This window comes from Melospiza georgiana, chromosome 5, assembly GCF_028018845.1.
Source record: "Melospiza georgiana isolate bMelGeo1 chromosome 5, bMelGeo1.pri, whole genome shotgun sequence".
NCBI classification, from domain to species: Eukaryota; Metazoa; Chordata; class Aves; order Passeriformes; family Passerellidae; genus Melospiza; species Melospiza georgiana.
In genome coordinates, this window is record NC_080434.1 from 54,457,542 (window position 1) to 54,476,019 (window position 18,478).

General features: G+C 40.4%; 2 protein-coding genes across 3 annotated transcripts in view; both read left to right on the forward strand.

Moving 5' to 3' along the window:
- Positions 1-5,964: 5,964 nt before the first annotated feature.
- On the forward strand, positions 5,965-14,774 carry HAUS3 (HAUS augmin like complex subunit 3). 2 transcript variants are annotated; one of them, XM_058024412.1, is made up of 7 exons: positions 5,965-6,154; positions 7,087-7,146; positions 7,278-7,328; positions 7,790-8,822; positions 9,851-10,287; positions 11,895-12,123; positions 13,444-14,774. In XM_058024412.1, exons 4-7 carry the CDS (start codon positions 7,908-7,910, stop codon positions 13,708-13,710), a joined length of 1,848 nt encoding a protein of 615 aa, XP_057880395.1. In that variant the 5' UTR covers positions 5,965-6,154; positions 7,087-7,146; positions 7,278-7,328; positions 7,790-7,907; the 3' UTR covers positions 13,711-14,774. The 2 variants fall into 2 exon arrangements, with proteins under 2 accessions (XP_057880395.1, XP_057880396.1); XM_058024413.1 differs by having other exon boundaries at positions 8,106-8,822.
- Positions 14,775-16,155: 1,381 nt separating this feature from the next.
- The window catches only part of POLN (DNA polymerase nu), an 87,797-nt gene continuing 85,474 nt past the window's right edge, over positions 16,156-18,478 (forward strand). Inside the window, exons 1-2 of the mRNA XM_058025191.1 lie at positions 16,156-16,171; positions 16,297-16,431. Coding sequence (XP_057881174.1) covers positions 16,156-16,171; positions 16,297-16,431 — 151 coding nt within the window. The remainder of the gene's footprint in view (positions 16,172-16,296; positions 16,432-18,478) is intronic.

Genomic DNA, 18,478 nt, shown 5'->3' on the forward strand with positions numbered 1-18,478 from the left:
AATACTAATGGAGCAAACACATCAGAAATTAATTTTGCCAGCAATGAAATGAGCTAATTTGCTTAAGTGACTGTCTAAATGCACTGTTGTTAATTGGTAGCTGTAAAGAAAACATCCAAGTGTGTTCTGTAGCTACCCAGAATTAAAATGCAGGGGGTACATGAAACAGAAAAGACCATTTGGTCACCTTGGCTGTTCTCTCTGGCTGAAGTATTGTAAATAAGCCCAGGAAAGGATTCCTGGGGAGACACGGCCAGACAGAGGCCTGACTCTTGGCAAAGCAGAGTGAAGGTGCCCCAAGTTCACAATTCCTTTCTTTCATTTTGCACGAGAGGCATAAACTGTGGTTCCACAGGATTTATGGCATTGGAAGGGTCTGTGCAGGAGGGATGTTTATGATGAAATTTTGGTGCAGGTGAAGCACTGACTGAGCCTTCTGCTGCTTACTGGTACAATTGTTACCTAAAGGTGTTAGTGGGGGGTTCTGTGCCAGAGCCTCTGGGTCCCAGAGCCAAAGGAATGGTTCATAGTCTGTGAGATGCATTTGACTGTACTATACAGATTCATTGTACACACGTACATGGCGCTTGCTACGTTCTGTAGCACACGGAGTATTGTGTTGTATCATTATCTCGTCATGATATAAATACAAATTTTTATACCTTTTTGTTGTGTTACTCAGGTTTTTTTTAAACTTTCATCACTTGTTTTTTGTGCTTTGTGTTTCTTCTCTTTGCAGTTCTTTACATACTGCAAATCTTTACATGTCAGCTTATTTCATGTCAGCTATTTCATAAGGAGCTCGCTGAGTTTTAGCAATTCAAATTAATAGCATGGTATGAAGATTGGGGTGCTGCTTAGACTTCTTTTACACACACTGGCCCATTGAAACCCCAACAGTCATTAATCTTATTTGTCTCTAACCATGGGTGCTGTATAAATTTCCACTGTTACATTTCTGAAGACAAACTAACCTGTTTGCAAAGTGCAAATTGAAATGCATTAGTGTCTGTTCTAAGTAATTATACTTGAAATAATTTCAGCTCGGTACAAGACAGGGAAAAAAGCATTAAAAGACAGCCTACAAGTTCTGCATGTTTATTTTGTCAAATATGAAAGTCACATCACAAGTGATGTGCAGCCAGACAAAAACAAGCATTTTAGCTGATGAGAGATGAGAGGAAGGACAAAGCTGAAATCCTTCTGTAAATTACATTGTTTTCTCTCAGCTGCAGTGTGTGACATCGCCTGGTTTGTGTTTCAGTTTGTCACACATGGTGGTACTAAATACAGTGGTACCTTAAAAATACAGAAATAGTAGTTTTACATTGAAATCATGGCCAGTAGCTAGTTCATACATTTATATTTGATTTGAATAAGCTGAGCTGCTGAATCAGTAAGATACTCATGGGCAAAGCGTAGTAAACTAATTTTTCTATCACAGTTTTCTTTGCAATTAACATCACAAAATAAATATAAAATACAACCTAGCACTTAATAACTTTTTATAAATTAATCTCCAACAGAAAAAAATAGCTGTAAAAAGATTTTAGCAGTGCTGTACTTTGTGACAGCACCAGTTTTCTCAGCACAAGAATTAAAAAAATAATATTATAAATGTGGTGGCACTATTTTTGTAAATCCTGTACAGTTTATGATCTGTACAGCTCTGCTTATGATATTTGTCACATCATACCATTTGTTTGAAAGAAAAATAAGTTTCCTCATTTTGCTAATAATGGATGTTTCAAATTTAACACTAAACATCCAGAGGCTTGCCTGGCCTCTCAGGATCAAAATTAGGGTTTTCATTCAAAACAGGGTCAGGAGAGTAAACAAACAATTTTCTAGGAAAAGGACATATCCCTTTGTGCATTATATGTTTAAATACATTAGGAGTGGTAGCCTGAATGTGTAGGAGCTTCTTGTATATTTACAGTACTGAATCCAACAAAGCTGAAGGACACTAATCACTCTGACCTGCTTTTCTGGGAATACAAGGTCTCAGAATGAAATCTACCATTCCTCTGGAGAGAAGATCCATGCACTTGGCAAAGAAAGCAAGCTGGTGCCAAATTCTTGTCTTCTGACTTTGTTATAATAGAAGTTCACATGGCACTTTAAAGTTGTGCTTAATCAAGAATACAATTTTGCTTAAAGCAATGAATTACATCTTAGGACAGGGTGTTTCTAAAGAATAATTGTTGTTCCAACAATCTGCAGCAGGGACCTTTGCAATCCTGCTGCTGTGAGCAGAGTACAGTGTGATGTAAAATCAAAAAGCTGTACAGTTGCAGTTCACCAGCTAAAAGCCTATTTCCTTGCCTCCTCTGTGTTGATTTTTTTTCCCCCTCAAAACCAAACCACAACCAAAGCAAACCCCTAAAGCAGTAGCAAGCAAACGAGGTTGAGTTTTTCATCTGACAGATGTATCCCAGTGGGAGGGTTTAGTGCAATGCCTGTGGTGGCACTGCACTCCTTGGCTGCTGTGACAGCCTCAGACGATGGGGAACTGAGAGCTCCTCTCTGAGGTGTCAGGCACAATGATGTCATATTTTGCAGTGGAACAAACAGAACATGGTAAGGATGGAATACTGCAGAGCTTGCAGACATCTTTCCAGAAATGTTTATGCCCTAATCTGCTGGAATTCACCATAAAATGGCATGTAAAGGCAATATGCTATCTAAGCAGCCTCTCCAGTTCTAGGAAACAGATGCAAAACAACTGCTCCTAGAATGGAAAAAAAGGGTAAGGTAATCCTTAATTATGTTTTGACAGAACACAACCAAAAAAAAAAAGATGAATCAGAGGAAAACAATCTTGACCCAAAAGGAGCAGCAAAAGCAAATGCTGAAGTACACGGGTCTGAGGTTGGGTGGGGAAAGGGGCTGTTAGAAATTCTGATGATATGTGATGATATGTTTGTATGTTTAATCTCTGCCCTAAGAGCTGATGGATGGTCTAACAGATGAAAATTTGTTTCTCTTCAGAGGCTAGTTCTTTCAAAATGAGAATTTTAAGTGCACAGTGTTCTGACCTAAAATATTTCAATTCTAGCCTGAATTCCTATGCCAGCAGGGATTATGAGATCATGCTGTCTGTCAACTCTTCTTTTGTCCATCTGTTCCCCTCCTCCTTTTCTTGATAACTTCTGAACCTTCTGGCTAATTTTCACCAAATTCGACAAAGCAGAGATAGAATGGAGCCTGCAATTAATAATCCATGATGAAAACTTACATGGAAATTCCATGTCTGGGTAGAAAGAAAAATAAATGATTTCCTGCATTGAACATGGCCAAATTGAGCTCTTGCCTGTTTTCAAGAGGTGGCCACTGGCCAGCACGGACATGGCTCCAAACCTGCTCCAGAATGAAATTAGTGCTGCATCCCCAGGTGAACAGATGGGGACATAGGTTTGGGAAAGGCCACAAAGGAGGTGGGACATCATAGCTGTGTGAGTCTGGAAGGAGGGAGAGGAAGCAGCCACACAGGGAACTGAAGGCATCAGTTGCAGCAATCCAGGCAGACAATATGATAGACAATAGACAGGCAAACTTTTATCAGATGTGCTTGTGGACTTCATTGGCAGAGCTGCCTTTGGACAGCAGAATTTTAGGATTTTTTCTAGGTGTTTAAAATTTGCTTTTACACAGGCATTTTTTACATGAATTACACTGATACTTATAAAATAAAACCAAACCAAAACCCCAAACCACAACACTGTGAAGCACAAGTCTGCAAAATACCACTGTAGGAGAAGTTCATTTTGGTGCAAGTAACTGACTGAACTGAAACAGCAGGGCATTATGAAATAAGCTGGTGAATGCTTTTGTTCCTTCCCTGTTGGACAGACACAATGCACTCTATCTGCAAGATGATTTGAAAGTTCAGCCAGCCTAAACTGCAGCTGCAGATCAGACTGTAATCTGATGGGGAGGAATTCAACACTACAGCTCTTTTTGCCCATGAGAACTCACTGCCAGGTCAGGGTTTAGTCTAAAAATGTCTTGCACAGGCCACAGTATACCAGAAACCAACATTCTGTACTTTGCAAGTGATACAGGTGCCGATTTTGATCAAAAAAGCCTAACATGAGCTTGCCTTAGCTGTGCTAAGCTACAAGGTTGCTCATTTCCCTGTGTTGGTTCATTTCAACAATTGCATTAAGTGAGATTAGAGAAGCTGGACATTTAGGACAAGTAGTGGGAGGGCTCAACCACCCACATATGGACTGGGTCAATGCTTCATCAGGGTGAAATGTAGAGATAACATTTCTGGATACAATAAATTATTTCTTTTTAGAATAACTTGCCCTATGAACCACAACAAAAAGAAATGCCATTCTGAATTTAGTCTTCAACAGTGCAGAGGATCTAATTCAAGAGCTATTAGTGGGTGAGCTGCTCAATAGTAGCAACCACAATATAATTAAACTTAACACTAAAATGAATGCAAGACAACTAAAGCAAACAGATACTCAATTTTAAGAAAATGACTTATGCAAAAATGGGGAAAAATGCCAAAAAAACCCTAAATGACTAGTTCCAAACCAAGGAGCCTGCAAACATCCATAAGGCTTAAAAATACAGTTCTAGAAGCCAAGGTAAAATGTCTGACATAAATAGAAAAACATGGCAAAAACCTCCCCTCCTGGTATGACTCAATGAGAACTTTAAGGAGGCTGTTGCAAGGCACATGGGGAAGCCCAGGAAAACGTGGCATGAGAAATGTAAAGAGGAAGTGAAGACAGCTAAACTCGAGGAGTGGCTGAGAAAGGATGCTCAGAGTGTTAGTGACAAGTTTACATGACGTTTGTTGGAGAGCCAGTCTTTGCAATGCAGAGGTGCCACAATCTGTGGCCAGAGCATTCTGGCAACCTCACGGGCAGCAGCAGCCAAAAAGCCAGGAAAACAGGGAGCTTTGTAAGGAAGGCACTGGGAATGAGGATTCCACAGGAAACCTTGGTACACCCGTGCCCTGAGGACTCTGAGCAGTCTGGTCTCTGCACCCTGAGCAAGGCATAGCGATGCTGTGGAAGGTTCAGAGGAAGATGATGGGAACAATGAGGGGAATGGAGCACTGGAACAATGAGGGGAATGGAGCACTGGAACAATGTGGGGAATGGAGCACTGGAACAATGTGGGGAATGGAGCACTGCCCCTACAGAGGCCAAATTTTGGGACTCTCCAAATTGGAGAGAAAAAAGCTGAAAGAAAATGCTCTGGGGGTTTGTAAATTGTCATGAATACCACGGGTAAGATACATGCAGAAGTGGCAGTGACCAAATCCTGAAATGTGAATACCAGGAATCATTTGATGGGTTTTAGAGAGAGCTACAAAACAATTAGGAAAGTGCCTTTTCAAGCAGCACTTAATGATGTTCTGGATGTTGCCTTGTGAAGTTATGCGTCAGCATGTTCAAAAAGGCTCCAGGCAAATCCAGGGACACTAAGCCCATGAATTACCAGCCAAAGAGCTACGCAGGGGTGAAAACCAGCAACACAGCAACACTGGGTACGGATGCTGAAGTGCCCGCCGCTAGCCATGTCTGGGCTTCAAGGAAGCTGAAGGGCACAGCGGTCAAAGCTGGACGACATCAACTGCGCTCAGGTCTGCCCCATCCTCCCGTTTCCGTGTGCTGGGCAGGGAAATCAGCGAGCAAGGGCCGCGAAGAGCGGAAGGGCCGGGCCCGAGGGGACTGAGGGACCGGACCGAGCGCTCCCGCCCCAGCCGAGCGCCCTGAAGGGAAGCACGGCCCGGCCGTTGGAGCCCCGCCCACATGACGTCACCGTGAGCGGGCCGCGCGCGAGGCGGAAAGCTGCGCGCGCGCGCGGGAGACCCCGTGGGCGGAGTGGGGGCGCGCGCAAGCGCGGTGGGGGCAGCGGGGCGGGAACGCCGCGCGCGCGGCGGGCGGTTCGAGCTGCGGGCGCTTCCCTGAACCTCCCCTCAGCCTTTCCCGCGTCTTCTCCCGCCCCTCCCTCGGCCTTCCCGCCGCCGCCCCTCACCCTCCCTGAGCCTCCTTCCAGCCCTCCCTTAGCCTCCCTTCCGCCTTCCCGCTGCTTTCCCTTAGCCCTCCCTGAGGCTCCCTTCAGCTTTCCCGACATTTCGCTCCCCTCCCCTCGAGCCGCCGCTGCGGCGGAGCAGAGCTCCGGGGTGAGTATGGAGCGGTGCTGCGGGCTCGGGACTCGCTGCCGGCGGGGCGGGATCAGCCGCCGCCACGCGCCCCCGCTCCCCTCCGACCTCCCCCCCGGCCGGGGTCCCTGTGTGGCCGGAGGCCGCGGCTGCCCCGGGGCGGGACGTGGCCCTGAGGGCTCCGCTTGTGCGGCCCGCGCGGGGCCGGGCATCGCGGCGGCTCCGTCAGGGCTCCCGAGCTCTTGTTTGTGGTGTTTGATGGCACTGGCAGTGCCGCAGTGGCCCAGCGTGCCGCGCTCAGGACTGTGTGGGGGTCCGCCCTTGCACAGAATCACAGAATCGGTAAGGTTGAAAGGGACCTTTGGAGACCACCCAGTCGAGCCCTGCTGCAGGGTCACCTGGAGCAGGTTACCCAGGAACGCGCCCGCGTTGTTTTGGAATGTCTCCAGGGAGGGAGAGTTCACGACCTCTCCAGGCAGCCTGTTCCAGTGCCCTGCCACCCTCAATGTAAAGTCCGAACTCATGTTAAAGTCAAACTCCTTGTGTTTTAGTTTACAGCCATTACTCCTTGTCAGTGGGCTCCACTGAAAAGATTGTGGCAGCATCCACTTGGCACCCATATTTATGAGTTTTGAGGACAGCCCTTTTAAGCACGGAGGGCAGAGGACGCTTGGGGCGCTGCCCTGTGGCACGGAATTCTCGCAACATTCTGTGTCATCTGCGGTCTCTGAGCTAAGTCGGACACATGGGGAGTTTTAGAGGAATGGCTTTACTTGTTCAGCTCTCCAGGCTGGCAGAGTGGGCTTCTCAGTGGCAATGTATATTTCAGAAACAAAGTATTAGGTAGTATCAAACTAAAAAAAGTCCCTTAGTGTTCCTGGAGTATTGCAGGCAAGGCCTCCTGGCTGTTGATAACTTATCCTGTATCCTTTGCTGTCTGTTACGCACTTTAGGATTCCAAAGCTGAGTACTTGTCTGCTAGGAAACAGAAAAGCTGCAAACTTCCTTTTCATGTAAGTTGTGACCGTTTTCACAAGGGTATTTTTACACTTATTTTAATTTAAATTTTTTATAATTGATAAAAAAATCTGCAGTTTTATGTTGAGGTATTTATATATTAAAGCATTTCTTGTTCCATTTTCAGAGGAAACTTTAAAACAAAGTTTTAGAAGACAAGATTCTGCTTGCTGTTGAGGTAAAAAACCCTTATAGCCAAGGTCTTGAAATGCTGTGTGACATCACTGTAGTTTTGTTTTTAGAACAAACTGAAAACCCTGGTCATTTTGGAATAGTTAAAATAATTGTGGGTGTTTTTTTTAAATGAATATGCAGAAAACCATGTAAGTAAAATCACTTTTGCAGGCCAATGAATTGCTCAGTATTGACACCTGTTGCTTTTAAATTAATGATACTCTACTGTTTCCATAATAAGCTTATGTGAATTAAGGAAAAACATAGCTGCTTGCAATGATCTGGGGTGTAATTGATACAAAAATATGTCCTGATTTGACCAACAAAATATATTAAGATATCTGAAATTAAAATTGATGTCAAGTCTCTGAATAGCCGCTTTAATCCAAAACTACCTTCAAGGTTTTTTGGTTTGGTTTTGGTTGTTTTTTTTTTGTGATCTGACACTTCCTTTTTCCTGTACAGACTCTTTTTATTAAAATACTGAATATTCATTTTAAATGGCAAAAAAATTAAAGCTGGAATAATACCTCAGATTTTTTCATGTATTTGGATCTTTTCTACTTACAAAAATATTTTCATCATGAGCTATGGAAAGGATTTTGTGGAAACTGTTAAAAAAATTGGATATCCAAAGGCTGATGAGCTTAATGGAGAAGATTTTGACTGGATGTTTGAGTCTCCAGAAGAAAAATCAATTTTGGAGTGGTTTTGTGGAAACATAAATGTGCAGAATGTGATATCTGAAGAAAAACTGCAAGATTTTGATGATCTTCTCCAGCGTGGTAGGGATGTTTTGGAAGGAAATGCACTGGATGAAGTCCTTAAAACCTTGGGGCCCACAGATTCAATGAACAGCAGCCAAGAGGAGGACGAGGAGGAAGTGAAGAAATTAGAGGATGAACTTCAGACGCTTCAGAAGTTAAAAACCCTTCAAATCCATCGGTATACTAAGCTCCAGCAGCTGATTGCTACAAACAGACACTTGTTACGGACATACCAAGGCAGACAGGAGGAAGCACGGAAGGAACGGAACGAAGGACTGGAAGTGTTTACTGCAGCACATAATAAGCTTGACAATAAACTGCAGTCTCTTATAGCTGCAGTGAAGGAATTTGCCTCTTTCTTCACTGCTTCAGGTTCAGAACGAGGGTCAGGTGCACATGCACTGTTTTTTTCCCAAATTTCTTTGGACAGATATTTGTCTGTGGAAGAACAAAGCACTGCGGCACGCACTTCACACTTAAAAAAGATTTTTTATGAAGGTATGCCTAAATGTGCTGAAAATTCACATGAAGACATCTTTCAACTTGAAGATTTTATCAAGCAAGTCCCTTTTGATGAGGCCAATGAAATGTGTGAAGAGAGGCAAGAGATAACCAGGCTCCAGGCAGCATATATTTGTGCTCAGAACCAGCTCATTCAGCTGCAGGCTCAAGAGGAGGGCCTGAATTCAGCTATCAAGTGTGCAGAGAGCCTGCTGCAGTCCTTGGGCAAGGTAAGGTAAAAAGGTGACAGAAGATGCTGGAGTTTTAAACAGACAGGCCAGTTCCACTGGGTCTAGTGAAAGGAATTGCTGAGTTACTGTTATTTCAATCATTTTTATGTAGTGAAATTGCACTTTTGTGAAGTTTTAGTCTTGCTCACAAAACTGCTCTTGTGAAATATCTTTAGTTTCCATAGTTAGAAGTTCTTCAGTGTGGTAGACTACCTTTAATTCTACTTTTCAGCATTACTACCTTTAAAATCCTAGAATCTATAGTACCTTTCTAGATTAGTTTAACTTTGAATTTTCAAATTAGAACTGGCTCTTTGCACAGTAAACAGAATCTTAGCTTTGGTTGCAGTTTTGTGGTATCAGGGAGCCAATATGATAAATGTATTCCTGTCTATATTGCTTAGCTTAAGCTTATAAAGTTTTAGTTCACTCACTCTGGCAACTCGAGTATTTGTACCAAATAAATGGATCTGAGAGTTGAAGCTCCAGGAGTCTTTCAACGAGTGAGTGACAGGCAGATGTGGTTAGTGGAATTTGTGAGGAAATCATAATAAAAGGAAAAGTGTTTGCTTATGCCAGGCATGGAATAACTTGAGGCATCATGTCAGTTTGCATATTTTCATTTATGGATGACTAGTATACAGGACTTGATTGATTAGGGTAATTTGGAAAAGATTGATTTTGCCAGCAGTGTTGATATCTGACTGAATATAAAAAATTATGTTTGCTTGTGAGATTTCAGTTAGGCATGCTTGAAACAGGTGCAAGGTAAAATGCAGCTCTTTTGTTTTTAACACAATAAACTGTTTCCTGACCCTGTGATAAAAAGAAATTATATTTATTATCTACTTTGTTCATCTGTATTTGCATTATTTTGTAAAATTCTGTAAAACTACTTGTGGAGTTTTCATTTAATTTTGTAGCTAAATGTAACATAAATACATGAATTTTATATGAACTGAAGAAATGTTTGGGATGTGGCTTGGCGGGAACCATGAAGAAATTCACAAATATTTTGTTTTATGCAGGGTACTGGACAACAGGAAAACATTGATGCTAAAACATCTAGTTTAAATGCTGAAATTTCAGCAATTAAACAAGATATAGCTCAGGTAAATAATGAAGAGCTGCTTCCCATTCTTAAGAAGAAAGCACAACTTCTGACTGCACCAGTGCTGAAAGAATACTTAAATCACCAAATTGCTCGGCAGAACTGTTATGCTGCAATTCAAGCTAAAATAGGCAGGCATTTGATAAGACAGAAAACATCATTTGAACTTATTCAGCTGGCCTGTGAAATGGAGATGAAGGAACACCAGGAGTTCAGCTGCCAGCTTGAGAACTTGGTGGAATCTCTGAAACAAAGCAATGATAAGTTAGAGCAGAGACTGCAGGTGATAGCTGAACGGAGTGAGCAGGCAAAGCCAAGGAGCACTATTGGCCCAGAGGATGGTTTGGCTTGCAGGTGAGTGTTATAGTCACTGTTGGACTTGCTTTGAAATAATACTGAGGAGATGAAGGCTCAGGCAAGGGAAGCCTTGCCTGCTGCCAAGTTCTTACTTACTGGCTGTAGCTAATTAGAAATTTGAATTTTCAAGAACTGAAACTTTCAACATGTGAAACTTGTTTCTTCCATGTCCTTTGAAATTCTTTGCAGGTTTGCCTGAGGAAAAACTGTTCAATTATCAGTCTTTTTAATACTGCTGAAGCATTCCTAATTAATATCCATAGCATGAAGAATGTTTAGACCCAGGCCTGTCTTATCTAGCCACCTCCTGATACTCTAGGGATACAGATGTTAGTAGCAGTGATTTCCTAGGCTGTGTGCATGGCCGGCAAAACCCCCCCGTGTGGTAGGAGAGAGGAATGACTCCTCCGGACTGTGACATGAGTTCAGCTCGATTTTACTGCTTGATTTGCCATCTGGTTTGAGTGTCCTGGTGCCCATGTAGGAGTCTGGTTTTTCACCATCAAAATAATTAAGTCTCCTTAAAATTCAGGTGATACAGTTAAGGGTGTGTGCAGCGCTGCTCTTCCATCAAGACTAAACCTTTTGATGTGATATATTGTATAATTATAGGTGTGTTACTGTCAGACTTTTCCTCCTTCTTTACAATGGTGCTTTAAGTGTTTGGTTTTTTTTCAATACTTGATAAGTAATAGCTGGATGTGGTTAGGCATTCTTCCAGTAAATAACTGGAAGAATTAGACAGCATTAATTTTACTCCTATTGTGTGTTTATGTTAGCTTGTTACACTTTTGTTCAGGTTTATTATAAAGTCTCCAAATCACTGAATGCTTCTGGCTATTTTTTTTTGTTTTAGATGAAGGGCAGGCAAGTTGAAAGATTTAAAAACCTTTTAGGCTTTGTAAACAGAAGACACTTGAAAGACATTCAGTTACTTCTGAAACATAGCTCCTTCTCTTAATAAAGCCAGTGTGATTTTATATCGGGCATCAGCTCCTGAAGATTTTGTTATGCAGAGGTGGTAGCAACACTTGGACTATGTAAACTTGTCTGTAATCCTACTGAGCCCATTCCTGATGCAGTGTAAGGGTACACTCTGCTGTAGTGTGCAATTCTGTCTTTTGCATGACTTGTAACTAATTGGAGAATTTCTTAGCAGTCTCTTCATAGAGAGATAGAAAACAGGAAATACTTCAGTAAGCTTGAAAATGTTACAGAGATTGTTCTTATTTCTCATTGGCTGCTGAAGTCTGCTTTCATTCAGCACTTAAAAAAAAATCCATCTTATTTTGCAGCTCTTGAAGTGTCAGGAAATAGTTAGCAAAAGCACACTGTCAACTTCTATTTGCATTCATGATGTACTTACTAACTGTTACTTTAATATTTCATTGCTGCTAATTTGATATTGAAATATTTTGGATTCCTATTAATCACTGCTATATATAGATGGAATCCTGAAATCAGTGGGAGACAAAGTAATGTTGTAAAAGCCTCCTCAGCAGAACTTACCTTGAATTCTCAACACAGACATGTTCTCTTAACTAATGATGATAGAGTGCTTAGGAAAGTTAAAATATTTGTGTGTCTAACTTCACTTGCTACAGGCTGTATCAGCTCCTGGAAGGAGGAAGTAAAAAACAGCAGTTGTTTAAGACATACAAAAGCCTGGAGCAGATGGCTCAGAAGTTAAAGCAGGACTGTGCCACAGTAGAAGATCAGCTGGCAGCATCTGCTCAGGAGCAGTCTCTGCTTTCGGCCAGCCTGGAGAGGGATGTGGATGCCCTTCATGCTGCTCTCTATTGTGGGACAAACCAGCTCCAGCTCCGGAGTCCAGTAAGCCCTTAAGGATTGTTTTCAGATTACTGCATTGTTTGGCATGTTCTTTTACTGATAAAGTATAGTGTGAAGGCTCTAGACATGCAGACTGTCCCCACTAATTAGCAACAAATTTATTAACATAATGATGATGGATGCTGAACATTTACATTGTTCTTGGCTAATGCTGGATTTTTATAAATGCTGGCAGGTAATAATTTTTTTGTTTCTGAGCAAACAGTTGCATCTAACTGAATTTCTTTCAGAGGCTTGTGCAGTCCTGTATTCCTGTAAGTCTGTGGTGTGGGGGATCCTTTGTCTGGGTAGGGTGTCACTGGAAAACTCATTTAAATAGCTTTTCATTTCATGTGGGCTCTCTGCCCTGTTACCTCTAAAACCCCAATAGTATGGTTTGGCCCCTTAAAAGCCTGGCCATGGGTGGGTCATTTGGACAAAATAAAAATGCCAGAATTTTAAAAGACAGCAGTAGTAGGACAATCCTGCTACACAGCTCTCAGGTATTATGCTTAGAACATCTTTTAAATGGGAACAGGATTTGTTAAATGCACCTTGTTAGGGTTTTTAAATAGTTGTAGATACCTCAAAAATGCATCAAGGGAAATCTTCTGTTACATAATACTTTCTTGGTTAATTACATAAAAATATATTTAACATTCATCTGTCAAATGAATTTACAGCATATAGAACAGTTTTTATTTAAAAATGAGACTGTAATTGGAACAGTATGTATTTAGAGATTGAACATAATTTAATAAAATACCTTCCTATTGATTTAAGTTACTTCTTAAAATATGGCATTTTGTTCTACTGCTACTGTTTCTCAAGGAGAGTAATTCCTTTAATAAGGGAATAGTGTGCAAGTCGATGATTAGTCTGCTTATACTGAGCTATAACAAGAATGCCAGCTGGGAAAGTTTAGCTGGTATTTAATGATTTAATTGTAAGATTGATTTGGCTTTTTTGTTGTGCTTTGTTCTTCCCTTTTAAGACTTGACTAGCAGTGAAGACTTGTAATTGATAGAAAATGTCATTCAGTCATGTCTCTAGGTCAGCTTCAGATTTTTATGGTCTTAACTCATCTAGTCCACAAGTAAATGGAAATTCATTGGCATAATATGATATGAGTTCTGTTACATGGAGCTCAAAAATTATATACATTGAATGGAATCCCTTATTATCTTTGTTTCTGGTTTTTTGTTATTATTTTTTGATTACAAATTAATGGCTTCCCAAAGCAAAAAATCTTTCATATTTTTAGTTCAGCTAGTATATTAACAATAGAAAAGTAATAAAGTTTTGTCTTCTGCTTTTTGTTAGGAACTTACTGAGCAGTTTCACGGACTGGAAGTGGGTTTAGAAGAACTAAATCATCTCCTTAAGGATCTGCTTGCTGATCTGAAGTCAAAGAGAAGCTTTTTAGAGTCCAATAAGCTGCTTCAGATGGAAAGAGACTTGTATGTGCATTTTTTCAAAGATAAAGAGCAGTTGAAAGAGATGGTGGAGAGACTTGAGCAGCAGTCTCAGGCTAAAGCCAGTGGTCTGGAAAATGAGAATTTCACAACCAGTGCAGTTCTTAATGTCTAAACAGCAATGTACTCTTAAGGAAGGAAAATGTTAATGTAAACTGTCTACAAGTTTATGGAATAATAAGCATTAGCTTGTCATGGCTGACACCTGTCACTGCAGTGAATCTTACTGCCACTGTTACCAGCTGAGACTGTGTGCTACTCTATGGCTTCTTCTGCCCCCTGAATTCAACCTCAGTTTTGTCAGAACTCTTGGACATGGAATCATTGTTGGTTATTTGAGAGAAGTATGTTCAGGCTGCTCTTCTGCTGGCCTGTGTGCTCATTTCTGCTGCACGCAGCATAGCTTCAATAGGAGTGTGAACCCTTGAGTCTTTTTGCTTGCTAAGAACTTTTTGAGCTGCCAAATGAATGTGGAGAAGGCATTCCAGATTTTGGAGCAAGGATGTAATGTGCTCATAGTGAAGAGGAGAGTTCTCAAAGGCAACAGATATTTCATGATTGTTTCCCCTACAGTTCTTCTAAGAAGACTTGATTTTGTTAGAAATGTGTTGGAATATGTACCAGAATCTGTTTTAACTACCAAGACCATCTGTTTTAAGACCATTCCAATATCTCTTAATTTAACTTATGGCCTATCTTCTCCATTGAAACCAGTCTATACTTACTGTGGCTTGGCAATGAACAAGAATTTAAAATTTATCTTTTGTACTTCTGAGTTTGCCTTATAATTTATAATGATAGGCATTTCAATTCAGAGTGCTGATGCTTTCATACTTGTGCTTTCATGTGCATTGTTAGCCCATTTATAAAATTTGTATATAGCTTCCTAATGTACCAATGGAACTAAATAGGCTTTTATAGTATGATAACTTCCAGTCTTTTGTATTTTGATGGGATCTGCTGTGCTTGCTTTCAAGCACTGTACATATTGATGAAGGTTAGTATATTTGTTTAAATTCAATAACAGTAGTCTTAAAACTCTTTTGATGGCACTCCTTTAACTTCTATGTGATTAGAACTTATTTTTAAATGTGTAATTTTTTTTTAACTTACTGGTTGGGTGTCTTTATGTCTGGATTTCATGCTGCTTAACGCTATACTTTGTGTATATTATTAAATGCCAAACTCTATCAATTCAGTTCAGTGTGGTGAATATTTATGGTGAATCTGTGTGAGTTTTCTAGGCCTGTTCTCAAGCATGGTGTCTTGTTTGTATTTAGTGTGATGGGTTCTCATTTTGGTCTGCCCCTGAGGCTGGGCCTGCTGCTTCCCAGCTTGGGAAGGCAGGGAACACTTTAACCCTGTGTGGGGAAGAAGTGTTTCTCTTAGGCATAGAAGTTAGGAGGAGTTGAGTGCAGGGAAGGATTGTGCTTCTGACTCCTGGAACGTCGGGGAAAACAAAGCCATTCCACCTCTCACCCTTTCCTTCACATGCTTCTCATTAGAACTAGATGGATATAGCCAGTGCTAATGCAGAGTGATGGGTGTTCCTCTGAATTAGATGCAAATGTTTGCACTTTTAAGTATTAGAAGTTGCAAGGTACCTGTGGTCTTGAGCCAAGAAAAATATTTCTGTGTAGGCAGAGGAATTGTTTGCTGATGGTGAAGTTTGACAGTCTGCTCATGCGCTGGGTCTAGTGGGAGAAGACCAGAGTAACAGCACTCCTGCTACCCACTTGTGCAGGAATAATTGAGTCAACAGCAGGTTTTGCTGGAGTGATTGATTTGTACAGCTTGGATCCTTGAAGTATTTTTTAAAGTGTTGGACATTTCTCTTGTGTTTGTGACAAGTTTTACATGTTCTTCTGGTCTAACTGTAAAACAACAAGAAGTCACCAGTGTGGACACTGTTACTTGTGATTCTCCAGAGTGTGGTGTACCTAGGGATTCTCCCAAGCATTTTGTAGGTTTTATAGAATATGGACAGGTCAGCTAGAAAACCAGCTCCTTTGCAGAAAAGGATAACAGTTACAACAATAGTAGCTGGGGTCAAAGCTTGTAGGGACTATAAATGTTACTGACCAGTTCCTTAAATTAACAAGCTATAGTAGCTATTTTAAAGTTACTAATATATGGAAGTATTTGAATGCATCAATTATACAAAATTTTAAAAAGTAGAGGTCTTTTATGATAAATATTTTCTGAAACAGCACATAACTAATGGCTGTATATTGTGATAGTATTGCTTGTTTCTTTAATCTTGTGTTGGCTTAATTTTGGCAATTACTTGAAAGTTAACTATGTCTTTCCTGATAAAATCCAAGCACTAGTGACAGTAAATGTATCCATGTGCTAGATACAGACTACTTTAAAGATGCTGGGAGGGGGAAAGTATCTCAGACATACTTCTTGTTTTATTTGTCAGATTTTATTTTCTTTCAGTACAAGTTAGCTGTACTTAGGACTGCTGATTTTTTAGTTGGAGTATTAAAACACTATTTTAAAGAAGTTTGTTTTTATACATTATTATATTTTTATTTTCTATACAGTACTGATAGGCATGTCTGGCAGCAAATGTAATTTTCCACTGAGAATGAATGGTTAAACATGTTCATTATATTTTGTTTTTAATTTCAACAGAATGTAAGTGAGGATTACTCATGGTCCTGATTGATATATAATTTGTGTGTTCTGTGTTTAGGTTTAACCTTAGAAATGGAGCAGTACATAGGATGTGAGATTTCTAAAGTGCCTTTATCTAATATTGCTCAGAGGATTATGACAGCTTTGCAATCTATTCCTGTAGAAGCTCAGACTAACAGAGAAAATAACCAGAGTGAGTAAAACTTAGCCTGATTTTTTTCTGTTGAAAAGTTGAAACACAACAGTATCAAACCTTTAGTCCCTGATTTTAAATAGAGAAAAAGAAAATGTTTAGGTTTACAGGTTTAGAAAAGGAATTAAGCTGTTACTGTGAGACTTGCTGGGACTTTGCAAATTCAGTAATGTTATGTGAGTGCAAGGAATGGTACCACCAATTTAATTTTTTCTCTTTCTGTTCCTCCTATGTGGTACAGAATTATATGGGAATTTCAGACTGTTCCTTAAGTACTACAGTGTTGTAAATTAGATGCATACATTAACTTGGCTCTGGACTAGATATTTAAAGATCACTGGAGGTACTAGGAACTTAACAGGAGACCTGTGAGCTCTCCAGACTCATTGTCTGTCCTTAAAACACACATTCATTAGCACTGTGCTCCTTGTGAAATTCTAGGGGGAAGAGTGAACAAAAGTCCCTGTGAAAGAACAAATTAGGCAATGTTACAAGTACCTCAGCAGTTCCAGAATATTGTGGGCACTAAGGAGGTTTTGCAAGGTGCAGGTTTTATTCTCAGTTCTGTGCAAATCACAGGCAGTCAAATTGTGGCTCTGGAAAGAAGTAGAAAGTTAAGAGTTTTGCTTAATTTCAGTTGCCTGTTTCCTCCTGAGAGTTAAATCCTGGAATATTTGATCAATGGGCTTTAAATCTGATATTTATTCCTGTGTATATTGTGTTTTTTGCAGCCACTGTTGTATATTAATTGTGGTTCAGGCTCCTCTTTCAGTAAAGTATTGGATCAGTGGAGCCTGGTGGTGAAGCAGTGACAAAGGTAATAGTTCACTGTGTAAATCACTGATACACATTTAAAGAAATGTGGGATGAGTTAATTTTAAAATGCTACATTATATGGTACATCTGGGACCAAAACCCAGATGATTTTAAAGAAAATTTGATTTCTTTTGAGCCTCAGTTTGATATTTTACTTCTCTTGCAACCTTGTCATTGCCTACACATACATACATTATATATATATACATACATGCATATACATATTGCTTTAGTGTGGGTCTGTAAAAAGAAGTTTACCTCTCTTAAAAAACCAAAAACAACTGCAAACCTCTGATGTTAGTGGCCTGTTTCAGACTGCATTGAATGTATTTCATAGAGAGATTTTTAAATTTTCAACTCTACTTAATGGAAAAAATGTTTGTCTTTAGAAGGTAAATATTGGGCTCAAATAGAAAAAATATCTGCACTGTTGACCTCGTTGGTGAAATTCTGTGGTTATCCTGGCAGTGGAGCTCCAATCTTTTCATCAAGCCTTGAGGAGTTGGAGGCAGGGATGGGTTTCTGCTGCCATCTGGTGATACTTTGCCATAATTCAGAAACTGGAAGTTGCAGATCTCTTCAGTACCTGTCATACCGACTGTTGGGTGCTGGAGGAGAGAAATGTAATCCTCATCATCTTCTCTGGGGATTGGATTTGTCAAGGAAAAGTGTCTAACTGTAAAACAATTATAAGCACTGAATGTAAACTCAGATACTATAATTCTTAATTTATTATCTCATTGTAGAAAGTGTTGAGAAAACAAAGGTAAAATGTTTGAAGCTACAAACACAGCTGTGCCATTTTGGCTGTTCCAACAGCTTAGGTTAGAAGTTTGAGCTGGAGCTCAATGTCTGATTATTCACTTACACCAACATGCATAAATAAGCTTATTTTCTTCAGTAGACAAAGGTCTTGATTTGCCCAAACAAGTGTTTTTAAGAACAGTTCTAGTAAATTGAAATAGGTTGCCTTCTGCTTTTTTTGGTATTTGTGAACAGCATTGTTGTTTCAGAGAGTATCTTGCTGCTGGTAATGCCAATTCATAGCTGACAGCAGCAGTTTGGTGGTGTACCCAGTGTGGGCAGACAAAACACATACTCTGCCTGTGAGGTGTCTTTTGGCTGGGCAATAAGATAATTGAAACATAAAGGAATCCTAACTGCAAACTCTGAGGAGACCTGCACTTGAGGGGAGTCCTCTTTTCCCCTGATCCTCTCTCTGTGCCCACTG

What these genes read in the sequence shown, in the direction of transcription:
- HAUS3 (XM_058024412.1), top strand. Translation starts at nt 7,908, where the DNA reads ATGAGCTATGGAAAGGATTTTGTGGAAACTGTTAAAAAAATTGGATAT. An exon ending in TGCTGCAGTCCTTGGGCAAG is followed by an intron (nt 8,823 to 9,850) that starts GTAAGGTAAAAA and finishes TGTTTTATGCAG; the next exon opens with GGTACTGGACAACAGGAAAA. An exon ending in GAGGATGGTTTGGCTTGCAG is followed by an intron (nt 10,288 to 11,894) that starts GTGAGTGTTATA and finishes CACTTGCTACAG; the next exon opens with GCTGTATCAGCTCCTGGAAG.